At 44.5% G+C, this 27,474-nt stretch overlaps 2 protein-coding genes across 6 annotated transcripts; one reads left to right on the top strand and one right to left on the bottom strand.

Moving 5' to 3' along the window:
* Positions 1–3,161, top strand: f9a (coagulation factor IXa). Its single transcript, XM_053879160.1, has 8 exons — positions 1–145; positions 261–430; positions 492–516; positions 587–700; positions 977–1,111; positions 1,178–1,470; positions 1,532–1,655; positions 2,491–3,161. The coding sequence occupies exons 1-8, from the start codon at positions 82–84 to the stop codon at positions 3,078–3,080; spliced, it is 1,515 nt and encodes a 504-aa protein (XP_053735135.1). The 5' UTR covers positions 1–81; the 3' UTR covers positions 3,081–3,161.
* mcf2a (MCF.2 cell line derived transforming sequence a) lies at positions 2,406–26,585 on the bottom strand. Of its 5 annotated transcripts, XM_053879155.1 has the most exons (30): positions 26,185–26,585; positions 19,808–19,876; positions 19,616–19,730; positions 19,300–19,390; positions 16,911–17,030; positions 16,356–16,472; positions 16,088–16,237; positions 15,899–16,014; positions 15,440–15,554; positions 14,797–14,916; positions 14,535–14,726; positions 14,270–14,461; positions 12,755–12,926; positions 11,982–12,058; positions 11,458–11,543; positions 11,279–11,345; positions 11,086–11,201; positions 10,361–10,430; positions 10,199–10,291; positions 9,968–10,060; positions 9,777–9,902; positions 9,483–9,704; positions 9,123–9,215; positions 8,405–8,483; positions 8,214–8,277; positions 7,135–7,229; positions 6,949–7,052; positions 6,769–6,881; positions 5,853–5,953; positions 2,407–5,786 (listed from the first exon to the last, which is right to left on the bottom strand). In XM_053879155.1, exons 1-30 carry the CDS (start codon positions 26,285–26,287, stop codon positions 5,746–5,748), a joined length of 3,312 nt encoding a protein of 1,103 aa, XP_053735130.1. In that variant the 5' UTR covers positions 26,288–26,585; the 3' UTR covers positions 2,407–5,745. The 5 variants fall into 5 exon arrangements, with proteins under 5 accessions (XP_053735131.1, XP_053735130.1, XP_053735133.1 ...); XM_053879156.1 differs by lacking the exon at positions 9,123–9,215 and having other exon boundaries at positions 2,406–5,786; XM_053879158.1 differs by lacking the exons at positions 19,808–19,876; positions 26,185–26,585 and having other exon boundaries at positions 19,560–19,680.
* Between the last annotated feature and the right edge of the window lie 889 nt (positions 26,586–27,474).

Here is a 27,474-nt window from a genome sequence, read left to right as displayed (position 1 = left end):
TGACCATGTGACTTATTTTGATGCGTAAACAAATATCCCTGTACTTTGAGTCCGTGTCAGACGTCCACACAGTGCTTCAGAATGGAACCCAGCTTTGTGATCCGCTTGGCGGTGTGGGTCTCCTGCTTCCAATGCAGTGTTGCAGGTACGTTTCCTTTTCCTACTTAAGCTTCTTATTTTTAAGGTCAAGGTCAAGGTAGCTATGTCAAATGGTCAGAGATGTGTGCCCTGAAGGAAACTCACGTGTCTTGTCATTTCAGGCTCAATGTTCCTGACTGGTCCAGCAGCACATGAAGTTCTCCTCAGATACAAACGCTACAACTCGGGCATTTTTGAGGAGGTCATGCAGGGAAACCTGGAACGAGAGTGCGTGGAGGAGGTGTGTGACCTGGAGGAGGTCAGAGAAGTGTTTGAGGATGACAAACAGGCAGTGAGTAACAGAGTGTGTTTACTGTTCCATTGCACACAAACTAATTCAATGTCTGTTCAAGACCGACTTCTGGGCTCGATACACAGGTGAAGCCTCATTTCTGTCAGCTTTTTAGTCAGCAACACGCCATCTGAAATCGCTGCATGTCATTGTCAGATGGCGACCAGTGCAAGTCGAACCCGTGTATGAATGGCGGTTCGTGTACGGACCATCTCGGATTCTACACTTGCTCATGCGAGTCTGGGTTCACTGGCAGAAACTGTGACATCAGTACGCACGAATATTCTTGCTGTTTTATTATCAATAATAACATTCTGACTGTGAGAAATATTGTTTATTATTTCTGCTTTCATTTAAGTCCATAACAAGGGACATAAACAATACTTTCAAACCTGTAAAGTATAATGCAATAAGCCATATTTTTAAGTATCAAGACCAAAGAGCTAATATTACACGCGGTTAAAACCACGTCACCTGAGAGCTGCCCGTGGTAGTAGAGTGGCAACCTGCATGAGCTGCTTTTCTCTCATTGTTTTCTCCTCCCAGTTGTAACGAAAAGATGTGACGTGAACAATGGCGGCTGTATGCACATCTGTGAATCCATGGACACGCTCGGGGCCAAGTGCTCCTGTGCCAAAGGGTACCGGCTCATTCAGGACGGCACCACTTGTGTGCCAGAAGGTAGCCAGCCTCCAGCGTAGCCTTGTGTGGAGCACCACTGCCTGACTCGTGTTTTGCCGTCACCAGGAGACTTTCCCTGTGGCAGGACTGCTCTGGAAGAAGCCAGTCGAGGGTTGTCGAGATCCTTGCTCCCAGACTGGAGCACAGCAAAACCATCCAACGCCCCAGTTTCTCCAACAGCAACTCCTACACCTTCCACTTCTTCTTCACCCAGAAATGAGTCCGTGGAGAGCAAGTTCCTCAGGAGACGCTCTGTGCAGGAGCTCAGCGACGCTGCAGCGCCCACAGAGGAGTCGGCCGTGCCCTTCAAACGTATTGTGGGTGGTGAAGTTGTCTTGCCCGGGGAGATCCCATGGCAGGTGCGGAGATGGCTCATCACTTTGTGAAATGATAGATGTCTAATTGTGTTTCACGCTGTAGGTGGCGCTGGTCGCAAATCCAAGTGGACGCTTGTTCTGCGGGGGGACGATTCTGAGCGAGCGATGGGTCGTCACTGCAGCCCACTGCTTTGCTGTGGAGAAGGGCTCCTTTTGGGTCAGAGTGGGTGAGAAACAGCTTATTTCAAATCACATGAAACAAAAAGGGAAACCAAAAAAGTAGGTAGGGACATGTATTCCCCCTCTACATGAGAGGAGCAAGAGAAACTTCTCTTCCCCAACTGTCCTAAGTCATTGGAGTGTGTTCACCCACTAGTGTACAATGATATGAACATTTTTAAAACTCCCTAACTTCACCTACAGACACCTAACTGCACCATCAGTGACATCTCAACCTTAGACCCATTTCAGGCACTAAAACAGAGCAGACGCTGGACAAAAATAGAAAATAGTCTGTCCAGTTTATGTGAGTTCTTTTAAGTCTCTAATTCTATAAGGAATAAAAATGTAACACAGAAATAAGTCAGGTCACGTATGGAGCCATGATGTTGGTGGGCAAAGGCTGGTGCTATGGTTATATTCTTATGGCCCTCAAGAGATCGAAGTGAAGCTACAAAGCTGATCATGTAGAAATATTTCAGGTTGCAAACAAAATGTATACTATTTATGACCAGCCACACTCTAAATATAACTTCTTGAAGTTCTTTGTTTAGGGACTTAAATTGAAGGAAAATAAAATGTTATTTTTAATTGATTTTAATTTTAATTTAAATTTTTATTCACCATAATATCAAGACTGTTTTTCATTGTCCCTTCATAATTTTGCATCGATGGTATTTCCCTCCCCCAATGTAAAAGTTAAGCAACTCCCATGTGATGAGAAAGTCCAGGGATGTGACTGGTGAAATGAGTTTCCTTGATGCGATCTTATTGTAGTAACATTAACTGGAAGTATGTGTTAGATTGATGGGCCCCCTGTGTGTCTCAAACGTCTGCCTGCAGGGGAGTACGACATCCACGAGAAAGAAGACACCGAGCAGGATCACGAGGTGCAGAAGACATTTTTTCACCCGAGCTACAACACCAGCATCAGCGTGTACAACCACGACATCGCCCTGCTTTACCTCGCCACTCCCATCAGCTTCTCTTCTGTCGTCCGGCCCATCTGCTTAGGACCGAAGGAATTCATAGAGAGGCTGGTCAAGTTTGCGTCTCCTGCCACGGTCAGCGGCTGGGGACGGACCCGCCACCTTGGGAACTTGGCGGAGAGCTTGCAGAAAGTGGAGGTTCCTTTCACGCATCGGGCCGAGTGCAAACGCAGCTCCAGCTCCAGGGTGACTCGCTACATGTTCTGTGCTGGGTACTACGACGAGGAGAAGGACGCCTGCCAGGGGGACAGCGGGGGGCCACACGCTAACAACATTCATGGCACCTGGTTCTTGACTGGAATAGTGAGTTGGGGGGAAGAATGTGCTCGAGAGGGGAAATATGGTGTTTACACTCGAGTCTCACTCTACTACCGCTGGATCAACTACGTCATGGGAATCACCAAGCACAAGGTGGAAGCCGTGGAAGATGCGTCTGAAGATTAAGACGTGACGTGTGCTGCTTGGAAATGATGAAATAAATACTCATAATAGATAATAAATACAGATGAAATGTGTAAAATCCAATTACTGTGGTGCCATATATACTGTACATAGGACTGAGCACAGTTGGACGGCAGGTGGCAGTAAGTACGGTTCAGTGATCCACCAAATTTGAATCATGTGGTCGTGGTCCCATTAATAGACGTTCATATATACTCTAGTAGTGTCTAGTAGTCAAGACCTCCTAACCCTAGTCGACCAAGTCCAACACCAAGATTTGGAGGTAAATACAGGAGCAGTCTATTAACATTTATTTCTTAGAGCAAAGGGATAAAGAGTCATTTTTCAAAATAAATCAAGAACTGAAATGTTGGTCATTCATTGGTCTCAGTCTCTGGTGTAGTAATTCAGCATCAAGCAACTGTCTTGGGACCATGCGTGTCTATGCTCATGACAGCAAGGATGTCGTGCCACAGTGGCAAATGTTGAAGTCAAGATGGAAGTGTGGGCGCCATCTCCATCGTGACGTTCTGCAGTCACTATAAAGCTGGGTTCTGAAGGTTCTGAATGCGGCAGATTGGAGTTTATTAAGTTGGGTTCACCCTGAAAACCTGAAAATATATTGGATCAAATCTCATTTTTCATTTCCTTCCGTTGCACCCGCTTTAACTTGCAAATGCGATCTTAACATATTACCTTCAGCCTGTGGCCCCTATGAATTCTAGTCAGAAGAAATCATGTAGGAATGCATAGAAACATGTGAACTTTACGGTTGCCCCGCCCATCTACTGTTGGATGTTATCACCATATCATTTTTAAAAATGTACACACCTCATCGTTCATTCACAGAATAGTTGGAGCCTTGTTTGGAGAGGTTTTTCCAGTGGCAAAAAAGTTTGCCAGTGACCATGCTCAGGCCCAATAAGATTACAGTGACCTCTCTTACAGCAAGGCCGAAGGAGGTTCTGCGCAGTTGCGCTGGAATGGAATATATAATAAGTAGAGCTGGAACAATGGACACAAGCCAAAACTGGTGCATCACTGCTACATCTGCTGGTGTGCCAGGGTATTACAACAATAATGAACTTAGGGAAGTCACCCTCACTCATATGAAACAAAATCCAACTTCATTGTCAATGGATTTCAAGAGGACAAAAATAGCAAATGAATCTTGTGACATTATTATTATTATTAGTTAAAAAGTCTAAAAAGATTGAAAAAAAAGCCTCCATTTTTGAACATCACTGCAATAAATAGTTTATTTTATTTACAAAATAGTTTTGGAATTAAAGCTATCGAGGAAAGTCGTTACAAACAAAAGTACTCACATGCAGTTTTTAAAAAAAGAAAAACATCCAGGACGAGAGATCCAGACGATTCAAGCCTTGATTTTGACTTTCTCAGCAGAAAATCTGTGCAAATTTAGCAGCATTTGGGATCAAAACATAGCATTAAAAGAGTCTTGCATAATCAAAAGTCCGTCCACAGTGTGGCTTCATAAGAGGAGCGCGAGTCTCACGCTCTTATTTTTTAAGGAACTAGTCGACGGCAGAATAAATAAATGAACACAAAAGGAATATGTAGCGTGAAGTGGCCCCCGCTGTTCTTCCACACTCATCTCCATATCAAACAGAGCGAATCAAAGGCAGCGCTTCGGCTCAGGCCTCCATTTGATATAAGTATGCGATCAATATTTCAGTAAGTGTTCAGCACGCAGGCTGTATTTCACGTCGGCAGTATGAGGCTCTGCATCGGGGAACAGCAGATTAACAGAGCAGTAACAGAGAGGGAGAAACAATCACCTGCCTTTTCTTTAGCGACAAATGTGAGTCAGCTGACCTCAGTCAACATCCGTGAGCTGCTACTGGTGTCAAGCCAGGTGGGATAACCTCACCTCTCCTGTCCAAACCAAGGAAACAACATTTATTTGGAGAAAAAAATGGAAATGAACAAAAACAGAAAATGTTTGTATAGTCGAAAGTGTGTGACCTAAATGGTATTTTGTGCCATCCAAAGTGAATTCAGTTTTAAATTGTTAACTTAGGTTCACATTATGAGGAGATTATACTGCAGAGACAAAGGCAGTTTCAACTTTGAAGGGATTTTTATATCTTTAAATAATCTAGTAAACCCTATCACCTACAATGATCCCTAAAACACCGCAGCAGAATACTGGAGGAACTACTTGGGATACATGTTACATACTGTATAGGCTGGACACGAGGGCCTATTAAAGTGTTTCAGTATGAAAGTCTATGACTCAATAATTCAACATTTCACAGCTCTTTTTCAGGAAAACATCAAAAGTCAGTAAAAAGGCATTTCGGTTTGGCATACATTGGCATTTGAACTCATTCTCCCGATGTTATAAAATAGAAACGAAATGCTCCACTCGCACTTCTCCTTTAAAAACGTGCTGATCGTTGGTGGGAGGCAGGAATAATGGAGGATCATTGAAGTCCGGTGGTGACGTGACACTCTCCTGCTGCTGCAGCAGCATGTGAGCGCTCCATAGTCTGCACATCCAAAAACAATCTGCACAGTAGATGCCACAGTGGTCCCTTCGCTCAGGAAACAGACTGACAGCAGGAGTGGGCTCCCCATCACCACATCCCCTCTGACACCTCCCACACCTCGTGTCTCTCAGTCACCGGTCCACAGACGCTCTTCACGGCGAACTGAGTTTTCTTGGCTTCAGCATCCCTGTATCTGCACCAACAACACGCAGGTCATGAACACAGAAGAAGCAAGTCAACTTTTCCTTTTTGTCTTTACCTCCTAGTTTGGAATCTCTGTGGCTGTTGCCCACTAAAGTCAACCACAGGTTAGCAGCCGCCATGACACCCTCTTGTTGTCGAGTCAGATTCTTCACCAGCCTGGAGAGGGGAGGGGTTTGGAGGCCACTCAAGATTCAATATATCATGAATATGACACCAAATTTTAGTTGATAGCAGTGAAAGTATAGGAAGAGGTAGCAGTAGATGTAGTACTAGGCCACTAGTACCGGTAGTGTTTTTCCTGAAGCTCATGCGAGGAGGGTACAAAGTATGATATGCACAATAGTAGATGCGGCAGGACGGCAAGTTAGGTATCATTTGTAGTATAAATTTAGTAAAAGTAACATAACATAAGAGTCCAAGTAGAAGCAGAATGTAGCAGAATGAATATTGTAAATTGGAACTGAAGTAGTTGCAGCAGGCGTATACTGTAGGTAGTAGTGCCAATATTAATAGCAACAGATAGTAGTAGTAGTAATATAGTGGTAGTGGTGACGGAAGTAGTTGTAGTAGCAGTATTCCTCAAGCCCATAGTAGCAGTAAACAAAGTAAGATGAACATAAATGATAGTAGATGTCACAGTAGCATCATCGGTGGCATTATTAGTGAGAGTATACGTAGTAGTAGAGCTGGTATTTATAGTGGCAGCAGCTGCAGATCCAAAAGTAACAGATAGTACTGTGTCTGTTAGTTAAAACACAAGTATACAGTACAGCAATAGTGTTGGAACAGGCAACAGATGTATCCAGGAGTAAGGAAAAGTAGGAGAACAAGGAGTACTCATGGAAATTTTGATATTTCATTTGGATTGTAGTAACAGTACTACACAGTACCAGAAGTGAAGATAATGACAGTGGCGTCATCCGTCATAATGACACGCTTATCTACAGAGGATGTGAGGAATATCAGCTCACCAGCTCCCTGCGCTGTCCTCATGCTGCAACTGAATGATGTCTCCACATTTGATAGCGACGCTCTTGGGGCCATTTCTGGGACAGTCAGCCAAAGCCTGGTACCTGCCTGCAGACTGACACAGAGGCAAACACTGCTGGTTGGTCATTTCTCAGCATTGTGATGACATCGTCTCAGTATACCAAGGCTGCTTCCCGAGGCCCGGTTGGCTGGAAAGGGTCCAGACACCCGGCCCACTCGTCCAGACCTTCACAGACGTCTACGGAATGATGAGCTCCAGGCCAACCTGAGGAAGCACAGCAGCTTGATCAGTACGAGTCAGGGATGCCTGGATTACTGCAGAATGTGTTGCTTGTTGTTTCACATACTCCTGCGGTTTGGCTTTGGCGAGTGGGACTGTGGATCAGGACTGCTCCTCCCCGACCCGGTGTCTTCTGAGCTCACTGACGCCCTCTGCTGCTTACTTTATGGAAACACAGGAAAAAATAAATTCAGATATATTTTTTTAAACACAGCATGCTACAGTCTTGGGCCAGGTCCCGGGGGAAACTGGCCCCAGAGCCGTGTTTGCTGGGGCCTCGGACCCCAGGGTAAAAAGCCAGACATGATGATGTCAGCCAGGTGCAAACTCTCAGTCGTCGATGGGAGGTTTGCCTCGTGGAAAGGTTGAGACTCAAAAACAGAATTTCAGACTCATTGATGAATGAATAAAAATATATAGAAATAATATCCTGAAGTAGCAGTCCACTTGGAGATAAAAATATTTTAAAACCCCATATTTTTTAATTTTTAATAATAATAATAATAATTTGATGGCTCACAACCGCAGCTTCACAAACAAATATGAAGCGGTTAAGTTGATCGCCAGTAATGTCACATATCAAAATATACTTATTTTAACAAATTAAACAAATTAAACATGACGTGCCAAAGTGGGTTGTGTTACCATTAAGGGCCCCTTAAAAAGCAGTGGACAAAATGATGGGCTCAAACAAAGAACGTTTCGGTGTCAGACTGCCACACATGCTGATGCAGACTTTGTAAATGTGGCTTTGAAATAAAAGCGACGGATGCGAACAGCCAGTCCCGGACGGGGGTCATGCGGTGGGGTTGGCGGGGGGGCAAGGTGACCAGAGTTTACCACTGAGCACAAGGGCAGATCAGTGGCGCTGGGGGCGGAGGTGAGGGTGCGGCCGGGGCCGTTGCCGGGGGCTTCTGGGGCGGGGGCTCCGGGACCGTAGGCACATAAACACATCAGCGGACAGCGACACAAAGTCCAGCCCCGGCAGACAGCCCCTGGGGACCCCTCTGGACGGCCGCATGCCCCTGCAAGTGTTGGATGGGAGGAGTGGAGACAGGCAGCAGTGGACACAGTACGACTACACAGTCTACCACTACAACACCAACGTTATCATGTTGAGCTGTGTGCACACGGGTGGACACTGACCTCTGAGGAAGCGGAGACGAGAGCTGCATGTGCTCCACCAGCTGACCGTGTTGATACGCCTCGTCTGTCAGCAGAAACAGGAGGAAGGTGAACAGACGTCACTCATCTGCCATGTGTCATCTGAGGATTCAGTACTACTATCTCACATTAATAAATGAATAAAAACAGGGAAGAAAGCAGTTGCTACTGACCTCGGAGAAGCTTCTGCTGGTTGGTCAAGATCCTGCGCAGCTCAGTGAGCCACGCCATCTTCACCTCCACTGACGGAGCCTGTGGCAGGATGCACAATATTTTCAAAGCCTCAGGGATTTTAAGGAATTTTCTCATCTCATGAATCCATTTACCATATGCTTTCCTTTTAACGCCCTATTTTCCCCCAAGTTATGCAGTCGTTCTGAATTGATTTATAATGATTTTGTAATGACTTTTTAAAAAATCATTATTTATACCCAAAACCGATTTCTAACTTTTCCGCTAGTGTTTAGATAAAAGAAAGAAACTTTACGTCTATCCATGGTGTTCTGTTCCCAGGCTCTGGGGTGCTACTGCCACCTGCTGTCCAGTCGAGCTCATTACATATTTGAAGTGCCAATAAAAATAATTAAACGCGTAAATGCTGTGTGCTTAAATGTGCCTTCATAAGTTTGATCAGATCACTGGTATTGGTTGAGAAACAGCACCACCTTCTTTCCTGGGGGTGGAACTTTTGGCGCAAACACTTCTTGGCTGAGTGCGGAGGGGTTTTTATTTAGCATTTTCGTTTAGCAACATTCCTGTGAGTGTCAATAGCGACGCATGTGTGGTGCAGGGAGCAGCTTCTGCTCTCTGGCAGATCACTGCGTGCTCGTGTTTGTCTGCCATGAAACTGGCCTCGCACTGGTTTGTTTATCACTCTAAGTACACGCTCACCTGAACCACGTACACCTCCTCTCGGCCGCTGTACCAGATCTCAAACTTTTTCACGTCCCCCTTGACATTCTCTGTAATCCCCACCGCTGTCATCTGCCAAGACACACACAGGCTGACTCACACTGCCACAGGAACATTACTGACTGCAGCGAGCGCACGCCTTCATACGTCAAACTTACATCATGCCACACATCTGTTCTGGCAGCACACACACACTCACACGCCTCCGCTGAGCGCTCGCTTCCTCCCCACACCCTCAATAATGAATCAAGAGCAGCAGATGCTCGAATCACAACACAAGTGCCATGGAGTCCAGAGTTCAAATGTACTTCCCGGACTGAAGCGCAGGTGAACTCTTACTTTGATGCAATGTTTGAAGCTGTACGACGGGGTCTTGTCACTGCCGTCCCCGTGCTCCTCCCTCCGTTTGCAGAAGAGTAAAACCCTCTCGTACAAGAAGAGGTGGCGCTGCATGGGTTTGAATCGGGCCATCTCCTTCATGCGGTTGGGACCTTTCTTGTGGCTGATCCACACGCTGAAGGAGCCCTGCATCAGCACGCGGCCCAGCTCGTAGATGTCGCCCTGCGTGGACAGAGAGAGAGGTCACAGATGCTGACGTGTGCAGCGACAGCTGAATCAAGGACGAGTCCTCACGTCGTATCCCGTGATGGCGATCTCATGCATGGAGTCGTTGACTGATTTAAGCAGGTCCAGCATGGCTGTCAGCGCCTCCTGCAGTTCAGCAGAGCCTTCACAGTCGGAGCTGTATTTCAGCAGCTCCTGAGAACAGTCAAGGCTGAAGTTCACAGTCGTGTGTTAGGGATCAGCGTGTGTGTGTGTGTTACCTTCAGCAGCAGCTGGTATTTGGTCAGGCGCTGGACTGGCTTCAGTAAGTAAGAGTCCAGGCCCAGTTTGTGCTCCAGCTTCTTCTGACACTCCTTCAAAAGCAGCACGATGGAACACAGTCACATGAATGATTTAAAGGTCAAGCTTGGGTCAGCAGTTGTGGTTCGGATCCAGGACAGCCTGAGAGGACCGCACCAGAGCAATGAAGGCTGATAGAGAAACACACTGACCTGAAAGAAAGCGCAGTCGGAGAACTGTCTCCAGAGGGCATCGGAGCGCGGCTTGTTCTGACAGTAGCATTCGTACATTTGGAAATGTTCTTTCTGGAGACAGGGGAATGTGTTGCAACACCAATGCAGACGTATGAAGGGCAGAAGTGAATGACGCCTCACCCTCGCCAGGAAACACGCGCCCACCATTTCTGGGGCTTCTAAGCATCCTTCCAGGTCCTGGAGGAAAACCCTGGTTTTGATAGACAAGCTCATAAGTGCACTGAAACCCTCAACGACAGGCACGAATATGCATAGTACTCATGCTATTGAGAAGCATAAATAAGATACATCGCTCCAGCTAACATAGCATAGCATGCTGTCACGTTAAAATGGTATTTATAGTTACTGAATTTACTGAGCATATTTTTGTTTGAGCATATTCCGGAACAGCACTGACACCTGCTGTCCCATTGAGCTCATTGCAATAAATAAAAAAAATTACAATTACACAAATAAAGTGGAAGTTAAATATTGGGTAAAGAAAATATATATACAAAAATAAATAAATAAATTTTATAATATATATATATATATATATATATATATATATATATATATATATATGAATATTGAGTTTTTAGATGGAGCCATGTGGGATAAACCACTGGAGTAAAGCCTTGTGAGTGTGTAGTTATCAGTTTCCTGCTATTGGCTGAAATGCACTTTGTAAGACCATCGTGTGCAAATGTGTACTCCTCCTGTAATGAAAACTAAGCTCCAAGAAAGGATGAATTCATGACCAGAAGTCTTTGATCACTTTGTAATGTGTTGAATCTCCAGCATCTAACCAACAGTGCGCTGTATATTTAAACAAGCACGTGCTCTGAGAGTCATTAACAACTTGCCTGCTGTGAAAATTGTAGATTTCAGGCATGTTTCCGAAGAGAACATCTCTCCTGTTGCGCAGCATCGGGGGCAGGACCCCCGACAGCGCAGGATTGTCCATCTCCGCTCGGTAACCCTGAAATATTTAAGTAATGAAGCAGCTTCCTGGGTAATTGACTCTTAACTGGATGAATGTCTGTGGCAGACTCTCACCAGAAGCACAGACAGCAGCTCCTCAACGTAGATTCTCTCCGTGTCTATGAGCTCCCGCATCACGTGACTAACACCAACACACACATACATACAGAGGAATTTGTTAGGACTGAAGAAGGAGGAAAGACAACCACATCAAGGTCACAGAGGGTCACAGCAGAGCGGTGGAGTCTCCTCACCGCTTCAGGAGGTCTGGGCTGTCCTCCCCTTCAAGGCTGTAGGAGACACAGCTCCGGCTCTCCTGATAGTCATGAATCACCTCGATCTGAAGACAAAGGTGGACAGTTTTAAAAATTCCACTCATTTACTGGTGAAAAAAAAAAAATTGATTAAAATTTAAAATAATAATAATCATAATGAGTAAAATATGAGGTTATAGCAATTTTAAATGTCATCATTTAAATATGAAAAACTATTATTTAAAGATTGAATTGAAAATAACATTTTAAAAATGACTGTATGCAGTGTTACACAGCATATTACTTATTTCATAACCGCTCCTTCTCAATGATTTCACGTTTTATTTTTTGCCAAAGTAATTTCTGAACCCTATTTTATGTGCTGTTATCAATAAACCAACTGAGGGACAACTTTAGAGTGTATATCTGGAGTGTGAAAAAAGGCACATAATCATGAAATCTCTTTACAGTAGAAACTGAAAAATAAGCATGAGATGGAGAGATCATGAAAGATTGTGACATACTTTCCGAGTGTTGGGGCTCTTCCGAGACGCCCTCTTCCCCGGCAGCGATATGTCAAAAGTGAACTTCAATCCATCACCTGTAAAAGTAAAACCATCAGAAGCATTTTAAACGACCAGAGCATTACACATTAACAGTATATTTCCATAGTCTTTGATCCACGCTGGCAGTGAATCACACACAATGAGGATCTGCCACGACATGTGTGTGCACCCTGCTCTGAGATCTGCCTGTCCCATGTTTGACCTGTGGTTATTCCCATCTCAGGCAGGATGGACATTTGAAGTCATGAAGGCTAATGTGCTAGCTGCGCTTGGACCCAGCGTGTGCAGATCTCAAGGAGCGAGCTTTCATCCCGGCTGCTGATTCCCTACGTGATGGTCCGAGTCTCACATCTTCCTCGTGTGTGCGAGCATGTAATGTATGTATCCCCCAGTAGAAGATCAAAACATGGATATCTCCTCAGGCTCCCCTTCATCTCCACTTTATAAATAGCGCCCCTTGTGGCATCAGCACAGCATCATAACAATGTTTTATTACTTTCCCTGCAAATGATCTGTTTGAGTTCCAGCGCTCAGTGGATGAAAACACTCTCAGAACAATACATGAAAGACAACACATATAGGATTAATGAGTGCCCTTGAGCAATCTCCTGCGGGGCCAAATGAAAGCGGCGTTTCATGCATCAGAACCACTCAGGGTTCTGCTCACCATCCAGTCAGGTGGGTTCCACAGCCACTATTCTGAAGGCACGTGGTTGAGGCAGGTACTGTACCGTGTTTGGGGGAGAAGAGCGGTGACTTGGAGCGCGGCGGGTTTTCAGCTCTGGGCGCCACGAGCTGGACTGGACGGACGTGTTTATCAGCGAGCTTCCTCAGACAGGCCTGACGGTTCCGGATCATCTGCTGCACCACTGCATGCTTCTCAAATGTTTTGGTCATTTGAGTCTGTTGGAAAGCGAGAAGGAAAGGCACGGAGGGCCGATGTTAGTTTGCAGTCGCTTTAAAAGTTGTGGAAGCAGAACGGATACTTTGAGAAGTTGTACTGCTACTTCAGCCCCAGATCCCATTTAAAGTAGTAGGGATGATTTTTTTTTTCATTTCAAAACAAAGCACTTGTTTGCAACGAGCCAATAAGAAATGAACATGAAACAAAAACAACTTTTAAGACTCTTTTAAGACTGTATTTTCTGAACTATAAGTCAGATTTTTTCAAAGTTTCTTACGACTAATATTCAGGCGTGAGTTGTATATATTAAAATATATTATTTCACAACACACATTCTGTCCCACCAAGCCAAGAATCTTAGGTGATGGCACATAACTGAGCATCACAACAACAGAGAAGCACAACAGGGATCAGAGATGTGGAGACCATGATAGTGGGTATGGCAACCGCAAATAACAGCAACACATGAGTGAGAGTTGTTTCCGATTCATGATTAAAAGCCGGCACTTTTACTGTCAGCATGAAATGTCAAAATTCTCTCCTTTGCTCATTTAATACTTCATGCTCACGTATTTTGTGAAATAAATTTCCCACCGGTCGCATTGCCGCTTATCATGATGCATTATTGGACTGGTGCGGCTTATAGTCCAGAAAAGATGGTACACACAAATCACATGGCTTTATTTAGACATTATGAGTGTAGAATTGTAAAATAAAAATGCCCAATGCCTGAGCAACTTTGCACCTTACGTACTGCACATTTTTGATATCAGTTACTGAACATTATGATGACTTTTGGACTCTAAATGGAGACTGTAAAATGACACAGATGAGTAAATTAAGATGTTCAATTTGAGCTGTTTTACATATTTACAATTACCGTTTCACTCCTGGCCTTTAGTTAAACAGTTGTTTCACCAGTTTACAAGTGCGATGTCAAAATGTTTTCATCTGGTGTGTTAGGACGGAGCAGCTTGCTGACTACTGCAGCATTATAGTGAGTGAGACTCATGGCAAAAATCAACACTCACCAACTAGTCTTGCAATGAAAATAAAATGACTCCCCAAGTCACTTACTCCCTAACTCTCCTCTCACTCTCTCTGAGTGACTGCATCACTGCATTGTTTGCGTTTAAGACATTTTTCCCCTCACCATTCATGCATATACAGTCCAGTACCATATGTACATGACTGGATTTTTTTTTTTTTTACAGATCATTCAGGAGTTTTGGTACTGTAGTTGGCTGGGGGAGGGTGTTTGAATTTTCTAGCTCAGATAAACCCTACAGAAGTGAGAGTCATTTGAAATCCTGCCCATGACGTCAGTAAACAGGCAGCTGACCTGTATTTGTGGAGTGATCACAGCCTCATACTCGATGGCGAGGACATCCGCTCCAGAGCTGAGCATACATGGAGCTCCCTCCAAGAAGGCTTCAATGTCCTTTAAGGCAGCGAGGGCTCCTTCTTTAGACTGGGACTTGTCGACCAGTTGGGTGGCGAGAAGAAAGGCAGCATCATCACACCAGGTTTGGGCCTGAGGGAGCACAGAATATACATGTTATGTCATTAAAGATGTGTTTATTCATGATCCGCGACTGCGTCCGCACTTGTCCGAGGCAAAGCAGCAGCTGGTGGGTTTGCAGAAGACAAGAGCGTTTGCTGCTGAGGGCGGCACTGAGGGTGTCACAGTGGTGGCGCAGCTCGTTGCAGCGTTGCATAATAAGGGCCATGGCGTAGTGGTGACCTGATGAGAGCTGGTGCCCGTGAAGGATGACAAAGTTGGCTCTGGCCATCACGTCCTGACGAGAAGCAGACGACAGCCATGAACAAGACCTCTCCCATCTACATGGGCAGCAGAGCGTCACTAACCTGGGCGACGGATTCCAGACTGTCCAGTCGTTTAAGAGCTTCGTCTGTTTGAACAAGATCGTCTACTGAGATGAACAGCTCCCGCTCCTGAGCCAGGAGGGTCTCCAAGCACGACTGAGTCTGCATGGCAGAGCACAACAGCACGGACAATTAAAATGGGTGTTGTTTGGCAGTTATCTTCACAGCAAATAGCACAACTTCATTTGACTCTCAAGAGCTCCTCAAATAAAATCAGGTTCTTTAGTTACATTGGAACAGGAGGACTTTTTGTGCTTCAATATATATATATATATATATATATATATATATATATATATATATATATATATATATATTGTTTCAGTTTTGTATTTAACATTATTTTTAGAATTGTTTCTGGACAAAATAATGGAAAAGCTTTGCTTTAAGGTGTTTTCACTATTTTGTCCAACCCCCTACATCCTCTTCAAAGGTTCCTAAGCATAAATTTAAGGCAAGCTGGGAAGGGGAAACTGAAAACGCTCAGACTTTAATCCCCAAATATGAGTTGCTGCCAGTGGTCCTGAACAAGTTTTTAGGTCATGTTAAAGAGGATGTTGCGCCCTGCTTAACGTCTGTGACCTTCTTGTGATCTCACACTAAAAACCTTCAGGGAAACACCTACTTCTTGAAAACTCTGCTCATATCTGAGCATCTGCAGGTACTGGGTGAGCTTCAGTCGATGCTTCTCGAAAAAGCCGTCGAAGGCTGACTCCATGTCGCTCAGTTGGGCAAGCAACCTGAAGGGTACAGAGGAGAAGAGCTATTGTATCATATGAACACGTGTCTACACAACCGAGTTCTGAAGCGTATTCGCCTGAGAAGTTGTATAGTAACACTGGTGTGTTCTTGTGTTTATCCTCTTTTGCTCGGATCAAGTGAGTTGGAACGACAGAATACATGGTCAAAACATCGCCTGGATAATGCCATGTGCTTGGAGTGATAACCAAGACAATAGGCCACTTTCTAGCCAAGTTAAAAACTAAATTAAAAATCAAGTAAGAAATAGCTCCATGCTGTTATTAAAATCAAAAATATATTGGTGCTGTGATACATGACTAAAAATGACCTGAGTTGAAGTTACCTTTGCACAGTCTCCCAGTCTAACTTCACGTCCCAGTGAGAGTCATCCACCTTATCAGACCTTTCCAAACTTGAGAGCAGATGTCGGGCCTCTTTTGACACCGATCGAATGGCCTCCTGCGCAGAAGAGGTAACTCAGAGCAGCTGTGAATGTATTGTAATGTCTTGTATGGAGGGATTCAAATCCAACCTTGAGTTTCCTGTACTTCTCAGTGTGGGACTCCAGCAGGCGCTCGATGACATTGCCCTCGTCCGGAAGCTCCGTGGCCTCCAGCTCTGTCCCGAACTCTTGTAGCATTTGTGCAATGTCTTTGACAGCAACCGCAAAACTTTCAATGGCCTGTGTTGAACACCAAACATGGCCCCAAGAGGAAGATCATTTTAGTAAAAATATTACCTCTAAGATAGAGCCAAGCTACATGTACATACGGCGTGAAGTCAGTGTGCCAGTGGCGTACCGTTCTTAAGACGATCCAGTCACTGTGGCAGTAATCCAACGTCCCGCCGAATTCTGATGTCAGCTGGTTCTCATCAATGTAGCGCAGCAGATCCGTGACAGAGCTGAGCATCACCACCTACAGAAGACAGAATGAGACCTGAAAACTCGAGAGAACTTCTATTGATATGTGAGTGTTGAGATGAAGTTCTGACTCTCACAATGAATTTCAAAACATAAGGGGCCAGAACGCGTATGCATTATGCATTTTAATTTTGATACTGCCGGAAATATACTTTTTTTTAAGTTTACATTTGCTGCAAGAAACAAGTATGATTACTATTATAGCATAGTTGATGAAACATGGACTTTAGAAAATCAATATTCAGTGGTATATATTTGAAGGAAATATTCAATAATCATCAGACTTGGAGGAGAATCATTTGCTTCCTAGTGAAATGTGAGGAGTGTTTTTGGTTGGGTCCACCACCAACCAAACGTGAGATGTTAGAAAACCATGAGAGGTACCTGGCTGTGGGGTGGGACATGTTTGGAAACTGAGGAGGGGCTGCCTTACTGGCATCTTAAGCATGAAGTCCTCCTGGCTGAAGCGGAAGCCAATGTCAGTGACTGTGCGGTGAAAAAAGCTGGTGGGCCGGAGCACCAGAACCAGGTGGAGGTTCCCCGGGAAAGAAGCCTGGAAGCAGGGGGAGAAAGTCGTCTTTAGAACATCTGAGAATTTCAGTGATGAGCATTAAAATAACAGTCTTGAAAGACACAATCTCACTCAAAAGCTTCTCTTTCCCTGGTGCTGCTATGCTACACCGGTTCCACTCTCCTCTCCTCCTCCCTTGATCTCCAACCATCATGTGTGACGTGACCCCAAATCCTTCAACTCATCTGTTGTCACCTCATCAACATCACACTCACACTGCAAATGGCTATGTCATCAGCAAACATCACGGTCCTTCACAGACTCATTTTGCTGCACAGAGGAAAGACCCCACTGTCTTCTGCCCTGACATTTCCCATCAGCTACTCTGCCTCCTGCTGAGCTGAACACATCAACACCAGCCACCACACTCTAGCATCTGATGACATTCCCAAACAGATGACTCATTTGGATCTCAGTTGAAGAAGTGAATCATTTTCAGGTAATGTGATTCTAATGTCAGTCAAAGAACACCTCAAGAAGCAGCCAGTGGAGGACAAAGTCAAGGTAAGCAAGCTTTAAAATGAACTTAAGATCTTGTACATATTAAGTGTCGACTGAATTATGAGGTATCATTGAATTTCTTCTCAAGATAACAAACAAAGGTCATTTTTATGACAAAAAGGGGACCAGCACTAGGATAGATAGATCAGTCATCATCATATGCCAAATAGAAAATATTTTTCAACCGTACAGGAAAAATACAAGAAATGTACTCATAATAATAATAATAATAATAATAATAATAATAATAATAATAATAATAAAAAATGAAAGTAATTGCAGTTTAACAAATGTTAAAACAGATTTCTAGACCTGTAAACTGTGTGGCGCTTTACCTTAACTGCTTGCAAAATAGAGGAAGGAATAGGCTGCAGTTTTTTTTCTAAATACCTTGGCAACAACATCAGTAAATCAAACGCAGACATAGCAATATAATTATATAATAATCCAACATTACTACAATCTGCGTTCTTGAAGCTAAAGGTAATAACACCGGAAGCGCACGTGACTTTCATTTGTCCAGGCGCGGTCACGGTCGATAACGGAGGGTCTGAATTAGATTTCAATCCCGAAACTGTCCCGACTAGATTAAGACTCGCCGGATCGCTGTTTCTCCAGGTTTCCGGCTGCATGACGAGGCGAAAGTCCGCATCGCAGCTCTGCAGCCGGTGCCGCAGTCTTCCCGCCCTCCCCCAAAACTTCCCCGTCCAACTCCGCAGACGGTGAACGAAACCCCAGTTACCGGGCCGAACCGAGTCTTCTGCGATCCTCTGTGGACGGAGCCATCGGGACCAGAAGACATGTCGAGGTGTGAGCCCCGCTGCTTTGTTTGAAACCCGGTGGCCAGCTGCAGCGGTGCTGCTGCTGCTGCTGCCTCACAGACAGAGGGAGGCAGGTCTTCATCCCCCTCATCCTCGCTGTCGCGCGTCATCGCTGAATTTTGCCGACTCATCGTTTTGCAGCAGAAACACTGTCAGCTTGCGGGATCGATTTTATATATATATATATATATATATATATATATATATATATATATATATATATATATATATATATATATATATATCGCAAGGTTGTTATTATATTATATATCATATAATAGAGAAATAATATACTATAGTATCAAACATAATGGAAATAGATAAGAGATTGAAAATGACTTCAATTATATTAAATTAATCCCAACCAGTTTCTGATGTCCGCTGTCTTGAGATGACCTAGATCAGCGTCCAGTTTTAAAAAATATAATCAGGTAATGTTGTTCAATAAGTTTACACAACATGCACAAATCTAAATTCCTGTCAGAATGATAAAAAACAAAAAACAACCTGTGGTCAGCAGAGAAAACAGCATGCAACAAAGAGATAAAGGCGACTAGAAACCCAAATAAACCGTACAAGTTGTGGCAAGAGTTCATCACAATATTTAAAGTATGATGATGTACGCAATATTATTTGAAGCCTGCTGCGGATGACATCCATGTATCACATACCTATATAGTGTGTGGCAGTGTCAGTGGTCCTTCTGCCGTGTAATTATTGGATATTTCAGCAGTTGACCTTTGTGAAAACTAATGGCTATCTAACCTTGTAGGTCAGTTGTAGGACAATATTTCCCAGCTAACCATCTTAACAGCGACTGACAGGAACAGTAGTAGGGATCAATAACATGGCGGAAACGCTTACACTATGATATATAGCATAGCTCATGCTCACATTTGTTTGCTTAAGATCATGGAGAAAAGACTTACAGCGATTCGTGCAAGTGCTGTTTTGATAGAGGCCCATGTGTCCAGTCGTCTGTCGAGGATGATGATGAACTTCACTCCTGGCTGCCTCGTTCTGCAGGCACAACAGCAGCAAGTGATTTCTTGCTGTGTTTGGCAGAGCGGTGTGGAGGCCGCTCATCGCTAAATCTATCCCATCAAAACCTTTATATCAAATATCGCTGCAGTCCCGCGTCAGCAGAACGTTTGACACAGCGAAGGCCGACTGTGCTCGGAATACAAACATTTGGTGCAGTGCAGGAGCGGAGAGGAGAGTCAGGCAAAGTCAAAGAAGACGCACCGAGGGATGAGAGTGAGGTAGGTGAAGACTTTGGCCAGCGCTTCCTCGGGAATGTCACTGAAAGCAGAGCATTCTGGGAGAGTGATGATGACGCTGGAGTCTTCCCCGCGGCCGCCTGCAGAGCAGACGAACTCAGTTCTTCAAGAGATAGGATTCTGCTTTTTAGGAAATCAGGGACACAACGAGACTCACCCGAAAGGTAGGCCACTTGTTTCTCGATGTAGCCGGCCACCTCCTTCATGCTCAGTGGGACGGTCACCTCTGGAAGAGGACGGAAACACAGGACCTCCATCAACTGCGAGTATTCAGTCACAAGGAGCAGATGTTTGGTTCCGCAGGATCTCCTCTCAGAGACCCTTCTCATTCACGCTGATCCAACCCAACCCCATCTATATGGGACAAGGTGACAGCCTTGGTAGGTTGCCAGTCCTCTCCTCATACAGAAATACAGCACACACAAACACACGGTCATGTCAGGAAACAGATCTCAAGCCAGTGGAGAAGAGGAGAACCAACAGTCTGCAGTCCTGACTCCACCACCACTCCGGGCTAGAACAGAGCCGCACATGGTACCAACTAATGCCAACTACATCTGGTATTTTGACTCCTCAGTATTTGCTAGAGCTGGTGTCCGGGAGAAAGGGCAACTTGAGGCTCTTGACTTTGGCTGTGAGAATGAGGATATCGACCACTAGAGGGCATCAAATACTAAAAATATTCACCATAATAAAGGCACTCATTGAACAATATCTGAATTTAAAATGCAAGATTGAACTCCCTCACATTGTGAGGGTTTATGGAAGCACTGGAGAAAGAAAGAAAGAAAGAAACTGGTTTTGGTGACTTGAGAAGTTAAGAACGTGAAGACACATCTGGATCAGGACGGAAAGTTCGAACTGAATCCCTTTTCGTCAACATGCCTCTCGAGAATGTTGTTTGTGTTGCACTCGTCTTGATTCCAGCTGGTAAAAGTCAAGTTAAAAGTCCTATCTGAGCGGCCAGTAAACACAGAGACGGTTGATTTAGTTACACAGGACAATCCTTTGACGTGGAAACAGCACGCACTCTTTTAGCTTCACTCTCGACAAAGAATGCCATTAAAAGGAAACATATACAGTGTGTGTCACGTAAGTGGTTTTAACTGAGACAAAAGGCCACGCATCCTCCTCGCCAGTCAGAGGGACTTATACTTAATGTCAATTTATTTGGATTTGGATGGCTAGAAAGACTCAGTCAAGTTTGACACGTATCTTATCTCACTAGCATTTACAATCCTAACGTCACAGTCAAGAGTCCACAGTCATCGTGACAGATGGGTTTTGTGCAGGGAGACACGGTTTAATCCAGGTTCCCATTGTCTTGGAAGTCAGCAGAGCTCACATGAAGGTGTCAGCTCATGTCACATGTCCCACTGTTTTACACTGACTGTCATGTGGTGGTACGCTTCCAGTGCATCAGCACATGTGCACGGAGGTCACTGACACTCCCGTTCACAACCTGCCTCCGTCTCTGCCATCAATGAGTTAACCAGCTTACTCATCTACCAACGTTCAATAACCCCAGCCATTACTTCAATAGCGACATGTTAAGTGATGAATATTCATGTAAATACATGTGAACTCAGAGGTGTCTCAACCCAATCATGTGCTGAAAACAAAAAAAAAAAATCAAATGTCTCCCAGGGCAGATCGCAACATAGTCTGTCTTTTACAGGGAAAAATAATCCACTGGGTTTTTTAGAGGCTGATCTCAGCATGAAGCGTCTGCTATCCTTTTCCTCCTTGAATCTCAAGCATCCACCCACTTTCAAAGGGGGTCTAAACCACCGACAGTATAGGTACTTCAGTCCCATGCGGGCCACACAAAGATACTTGCCTTGAGTTTGACACATGAGCTCCAACTGTTTGCCACGAGAACATCCACATTCCCGACTGGTGAGCGGTACACACTGATGGAAATCGCATCTGTTGTCCGTCGGCACTTTTGGGACACGCATGTCTGTGTCTTCCCATTTTCAACTGAGTCACAACATCTGGAAAACAACTTCTGACGGAACTGCTCACTAAGCAACTCTGAACTCCACATGAGACACAATGAAACACAGTAGCTGCTGCTACAGCTACGTTTGAGTTACATGGCCGCTTCCAACAAGGTTTCTAAACACACTGAAGCTCTGATGGATGAAGAGAAACACGCCGCAGTTTGTCCACAAAACAGACCAGAGGCTCATTAAACCAGTGATTAAAATTGATAAGACGGAGACAAGAGGAGCAGAGGAGGAAGAAGGTGTGGATTTCTAAGCTGTGAAGCTGGTAACGGTGTCTGTCAGGAGACAAGTCACGATCTGCAGAAGCTTGTGAATATTTGATGCATCTATGTAACGGAGAGGAGCCCAGTGGCACAGACGCAGGGTTCAGTTTCCACCACACTTTAATAATTATATAACCGCCGACGCTTTAAGACGCTCTGGGGGTGAAAGCTGGAGGGATATGTTGCAAACTATCCCAGTATTGCTGTAATGTATGGTGACTAGCAAGCAGCAATAATGGGTGCATTGTGTCGGCGACTCTTCAGCACCGTATAGAAGACAGAAACAAAGCCTGAGGAGTGGCTGACCACTGAGTGTGCAGCGTCACGTTACACAGCCTGCAATGTAAAGTTTAGTCCAAGAGTCTGGAACAGCACGCAACTGTCGAGTGGGGCGATCCGATTCTGGGTATGAAGAGTGCGGCTTCAGGGGCATCAGCCCGGTCTGAAAGTGAACGGGCAAAACAGCGCTGTATTTGTGTTCTTAATACAGGTTGGTAGGATTTTTTACAAGCACAAACTAGAGAAATTCCTGAGTTAAAATGCAGCCAAATAAGATTCCAAACTGCCATCTCACTCGGTTCCGTTTATACCATTCTTCACTCTCTCTTAATGAACCGCATTTCCGTTGCAAAGCAGAGAGGAAAAGGAGAGTTCTGAATGGCACATCCATGTAAACAATCATTAGCTTCATCTCCCCGACGTACAAAGAGTGTAATATTTCAACTCATTATAAAAGAGGGTGTTTTTAGCTCTTAACATTGACAAGTTGGAGTCATATTGCCACAAACTCATGAATCAATAAAATAAAAAAATAATAGAAAAAATAATAGTAGAATCTGTGGCAGATGAGCCTCAGCAGTGAGAAATAAATGTGTTTTTCAATATGACGAAGAGGGTTCTGTGTTCTGTCTTCAGTTTGATCTCAGTCTTGGACTCGAAGTCCTGGTACGTTCGGGCCTCGGTTTTGACTCCGGTCAGGTGGCCTCGACCTCAACTCCACCGCCAAGTCTGTGATATGGGCGAGTGTTCACCAGGAAGATTCCCAGCCAGCGTATACCAGCCATCATCCACGTGATGTCAATGTTTGTGAATAAAAGAGCAAAATAACGGACGGGGGAAACAGAACTATTCTGACTTTCCCTTCAGATTTACAAGCTTTTACAGGTATGAAAAAGTGTTGCCTTATGAATTAGACAAACTCTAGATTCTCTTTCTCGCCGTTTTAAGTCATTCCATTCAAGTATTTGTTTGTGTCACATGATTAATAATGTTTATACTATTGTCTAATTCACAGTACTATACTACATATATATATATATATGTATTAACACACATATATATTAATCTCTTTCACTTAGTTTTATGCGCTCATATTCTACAATAAGGGTCTTTTCATTTTTTTAAAATCCATATAAATCTCGTATTAGCTCGACATGTTTTAGTAACATGTTTTTTTCTTTCACTTTTTCTTTTTGAATGAGGTTTCTTTTGTTGTTTCAGAGGTCAATACTTAAATCCTCTCACACCACCTTCCACTGTGGACTCCATGCAGCTCGACCTCATGGGAAAATTGAGTCATGCAATTTCCACTGACAGGAGGAGCCGGGGAAAGGGAAGCAACTGTTGACCCCAACTCTAGTCACTTGGTGGAAAATGCTCATCATAAGGACTTAAACCAGTCAAAAACAAGGGCTGCTGTTTACAGCGTTTCACATCCGAGCACATTTAAGTTGGTATGACCTTGTAAACAAGGCCAGATGTGGCACATACATTCTGACTCCTCTTCCTCCGCTCCGTAGTCTTGTTTACGACATGCAGTCGGCCAGGAACAGACGTGAACTGTGACCAATCTGTGGCGAGAACATGAGCTTATAGTAGAGATTTTCTCTGTTGACCAAATATAATTGCTATCTCGCCTTACATAACCGCTAAGCCATGACCAAAGGAGAAAAAAAAAATCATTGTTCGTTTGAGAATATTTTACAAGTCCAAATGAAACCTGAGGACGGACCACTTGAAGAGGATAAAAGCTTTTATACAGGAAATTCTGGCACAGGGAATTTTCCACCTTCCCGTCGTCACGTCATGCGTTACTCGCCGGAAATGTCCGTGCATCGCTCCGAGCGGCAGTGGAGAAACAGGACCCGGTTGTCTGTATTCAGTGCCATGCTGCTGCGACCCATAAAGCACATAATCCCTGGCACAGCTAGAAATCCTCTGGTAGCATGGTAGCATCGAAACAGTCTCATTCAGCTTCTGGGTCATGAGTCGGAGCAGAGGAAGACATTGAATGACAAAAGCGCTGCAGAGCATTATTAAACCCTGAGGGTCGGAGGCCATCTCCGCCGAAAATGAAAGGCATCATGGCTTTGAAAGCAATCTGGTCTGCGTACCGCCGGGCAGAAGAAAGTGGTGGACAGTGTAGAGACACAAGCAACAAAGGACCCCGACTCCATTTGGGTTCATCTGAGGAAACATCGCTCAGCGGTCCAGATCCTCCAGCTCCTCTTCAGTGGTAGAGTTAGCTAAACTTCAAGGAGTATCTTGGGGTCTTATTCATGAGTGAGGGCAGGATGGAGCACAAGTACTGGCCAGTCCTAGTCACGACTTACATGAGAGCAGGTGAGGAGCTTGATCATCTAGTAGGAGCAAACTAGGAGATTAGGAATCTCAACTGTCCAGGGAACGTCTTGATTTCTTTCTCTGGAAGTCTGAGCTTCTTTGACTCAGAACGGCCCCTCAGATAACCTGAAGAAAAAGTTGATTCCACACTGACCTCATTTCACTAGACGTCTAGACTAGACGAGGATTTTTGGAAAAATTGCTTGCTCAGATTATAATCTGTTCATAGATGATGTCAAGGGAGAACCAAGGCAAGTGGGAGGACAACCAGGGCCATCAAATAATCTCCGTCTTAAAGTCCATTATGGCTTATTTGTGTAAGACCAGACATGCTAACAGACCATGTGGCGTCCAGGAACACAAGCACTGCACTGTTTGAGAGGCTTCAACTGCTGCAGTGCATTATGGGACTTACACCACTACGGTGTAGGAGTACTTATAGTTGCAATAACAGTTGTTTTTGTGGTAGTGGTGGGGGAATATAGTGGTGTAGGAAAAAAAAAAACAACTTGCTGCACAGAATATTACATGTATCAGGAAACTGATAAGCACAGAAACCTCACAGGAGCTTGAGATTTTTTTTACATCATAATCCCCTGTTGGCTGTTTTCTAACAACAACAGTCATGAGGTTGGTCTCATGGGTGTTTGACAAAATCCTCACATTCTTTCAGCGGCTCTAACATGGTTTCATACCTCAGCAGACATTTCCATAACACAGAGGAAACAAAAAAAAGAAGATGATTTTGGAATCAAAATTCTCGAGGGGATTTTTGCATTACTATTATTGCGATCTGCCGCTGCTTGGTAATCAGATTAGCTCTGGCCGGAGTTCATGCATGCACTTTAGATAATTTAAAACTTTTCAGGGGGATTTCTTAGCCACCTGTCACTCACGCCAAGACACCTCAGCAGAAGGTAATAAATAGGCAATTGCTTAAATGACTGCTGTTGGAAGAGCAATCGCATTAGCTGCTCAAGGTTTTACACATCAGCAGCAAATATCAAAAGCATCTTCACCAGGTTTCATGGGGTAGCAGCTAGAATAACATCAATAAATCAAGAATACTGCTCCAGTTGTTCTCTTCACAAGTTATGTCAGAAAATATGGCACATTGTCTAATGGTTTGATATGAACATAACACAATATTTGCTTATAGTTGCTGGAATTTTTTTAAATAAATAAACCATAAAGAGGAAAATAAAAAATAAATATGTTAAATGCAAATGTAATATTAAACAGAATCTTGAATTATGAGGGAATATACATACATAAATAAATGTTCTTATAAAAGCAAACTTAAAGGGGAAAATATATTTTTTAAATAAAGACTGAAAAAAGAAGAAATGGCAGGGAATGAACGTGCTTTAAAATAGCTTTAAATATAAAAATGAAAACATAAACAATTCAACATGAGGAAGTCACCAAATTCAGATGGGGTTTGCTGAAAAAAGTAAGTGATCACGTGTAACAGAACACGCGTCATCATACACATTTAATATGACAATGACGTCACTGCCTCGCTGAGTACCGTAGTCGGTAGAACTTGAAACTATCTGGAACTAGTGAGGACTCCAGAAACTAGCAGTGAAACTTCAGATCTTCTGAAGGAGTTAAAGCTCCGTGTGAGTACTCACGCTGCAGGGTGCTCTGGAGCTGGGATCCAGCCTGCAAGAGGCAGCGGTAGCTCTCCATCACCCCCGTGGCCTTCAGCTCCTCCTGCGCCGAGGCCGGACACATGCCCCTCTCCTCGGCCACACGATCCGGCTTCAGCTAGTCCAGGCCTCTTGTCCTCTTCGGAGTCTTGCACTCCTCCATCATAAGAGACCAGAGAAGACAGTCAGAGCCGGAGTAGAAACCTTGTTCCCAGTGGCCCCTGCAGGTCCCAGATCCAGGTGGGCCAGGTCCCTGCGGCTCTCCTCTTCTGCTTGATCTAATTCCTCACTCAAGAGAAACTTGCTTCTCTCACCATCCTACCGCACTGCCGGCTCCGCTCAACAGCAAAACAAACATGACTCCATCTGGACACTGCTGCCGCCCCACCCCTCCCCTCTGCTCTTCTTCTCTGCGTCAGCTCTGCACCGAGCGAGCCCATGCCAACTCCCCCCCCTCCCACCTCCCTCACTAACTCATGCTGGTTCTGTCTCCCCCGCTACAACGCTCCCACTGTATTTATAGTCGACTGGATTGTTCCACTGTTCTCCCACTCCTTGAAGCCACTGAATAAACGACAGGATCTAACACTCCCTCAGAGTCAGACAAGAACAGACATTGTGCTCGCAGACTTCCTACGCAGCGCCGCAGCTTCGCCGGGCCCGATCGCTGTAACACAGTCAGAAGATGGAGGGAAACTCTCTCCTGTGACTCAGGGTTTTCTTCAGGCCACACATGAAGCTGCAGCCCGACTGTTTGATACACAGCCGCTCAGCTGATCCAGCTTATCCTCTCAGCCATCTCATTACTGCACAGCATCTGTTTGGTGGTCAAAAGATCACGTAACACCTCACACGCACAACTGCTCAGCTCCAGTACTGTTCTATTAAGCTGATTATTTTTGTTTATTTTTTTTTATTTTTACCAGTAGCAAGTGGTCAAAATTTTAAAATCCTGAACAACTGCCCCAATGTTAACTGACGCTGCAAGCATTCAGAACAAACATCTAAGTTTGGTGCTACCAGTACTTAAAGTGGGTGTTTTAAATGGTACGTGACCCCTGTAGGAGAGCGTTTCAGAGCGCAGCGTCTCTGCTTCATGGATGACTTCCGGCCTGAACAACTTGCTTGACTTCAGATTAGAAGTACTGTACACTGGTGGTGGACAAAGCAACTCTACAGGTGAAGTGGTCACCGTTCGATCGGACGTGGTGTTTAACATGACACCAAACCAACACTGTGATTGATCATTGCTGAATCAGCACTACTCCTACT

The sequence above is a fragment of the Synchiropus splendidus genome, chromosome 11, assembly GCF_027744825.2.
Source record: "Synchiropus splendidus isolate RoL2022-P1 chromosome 11, RoL_Sspl_1.0, whole genome shotgun sequence".
NCBI classification, from domain to species: Eukaryota; Metazoa; Chordata; class Actinopteri; order Syngnathiformes; family Callionymidae; genus Synchiropus; species Synchiropus splendidus.
The sequence above is the reverse complement of the archived record's forward strand: the minus strand, read 5'-3'. Positions and strand labels throughout refer to the sequence as shown.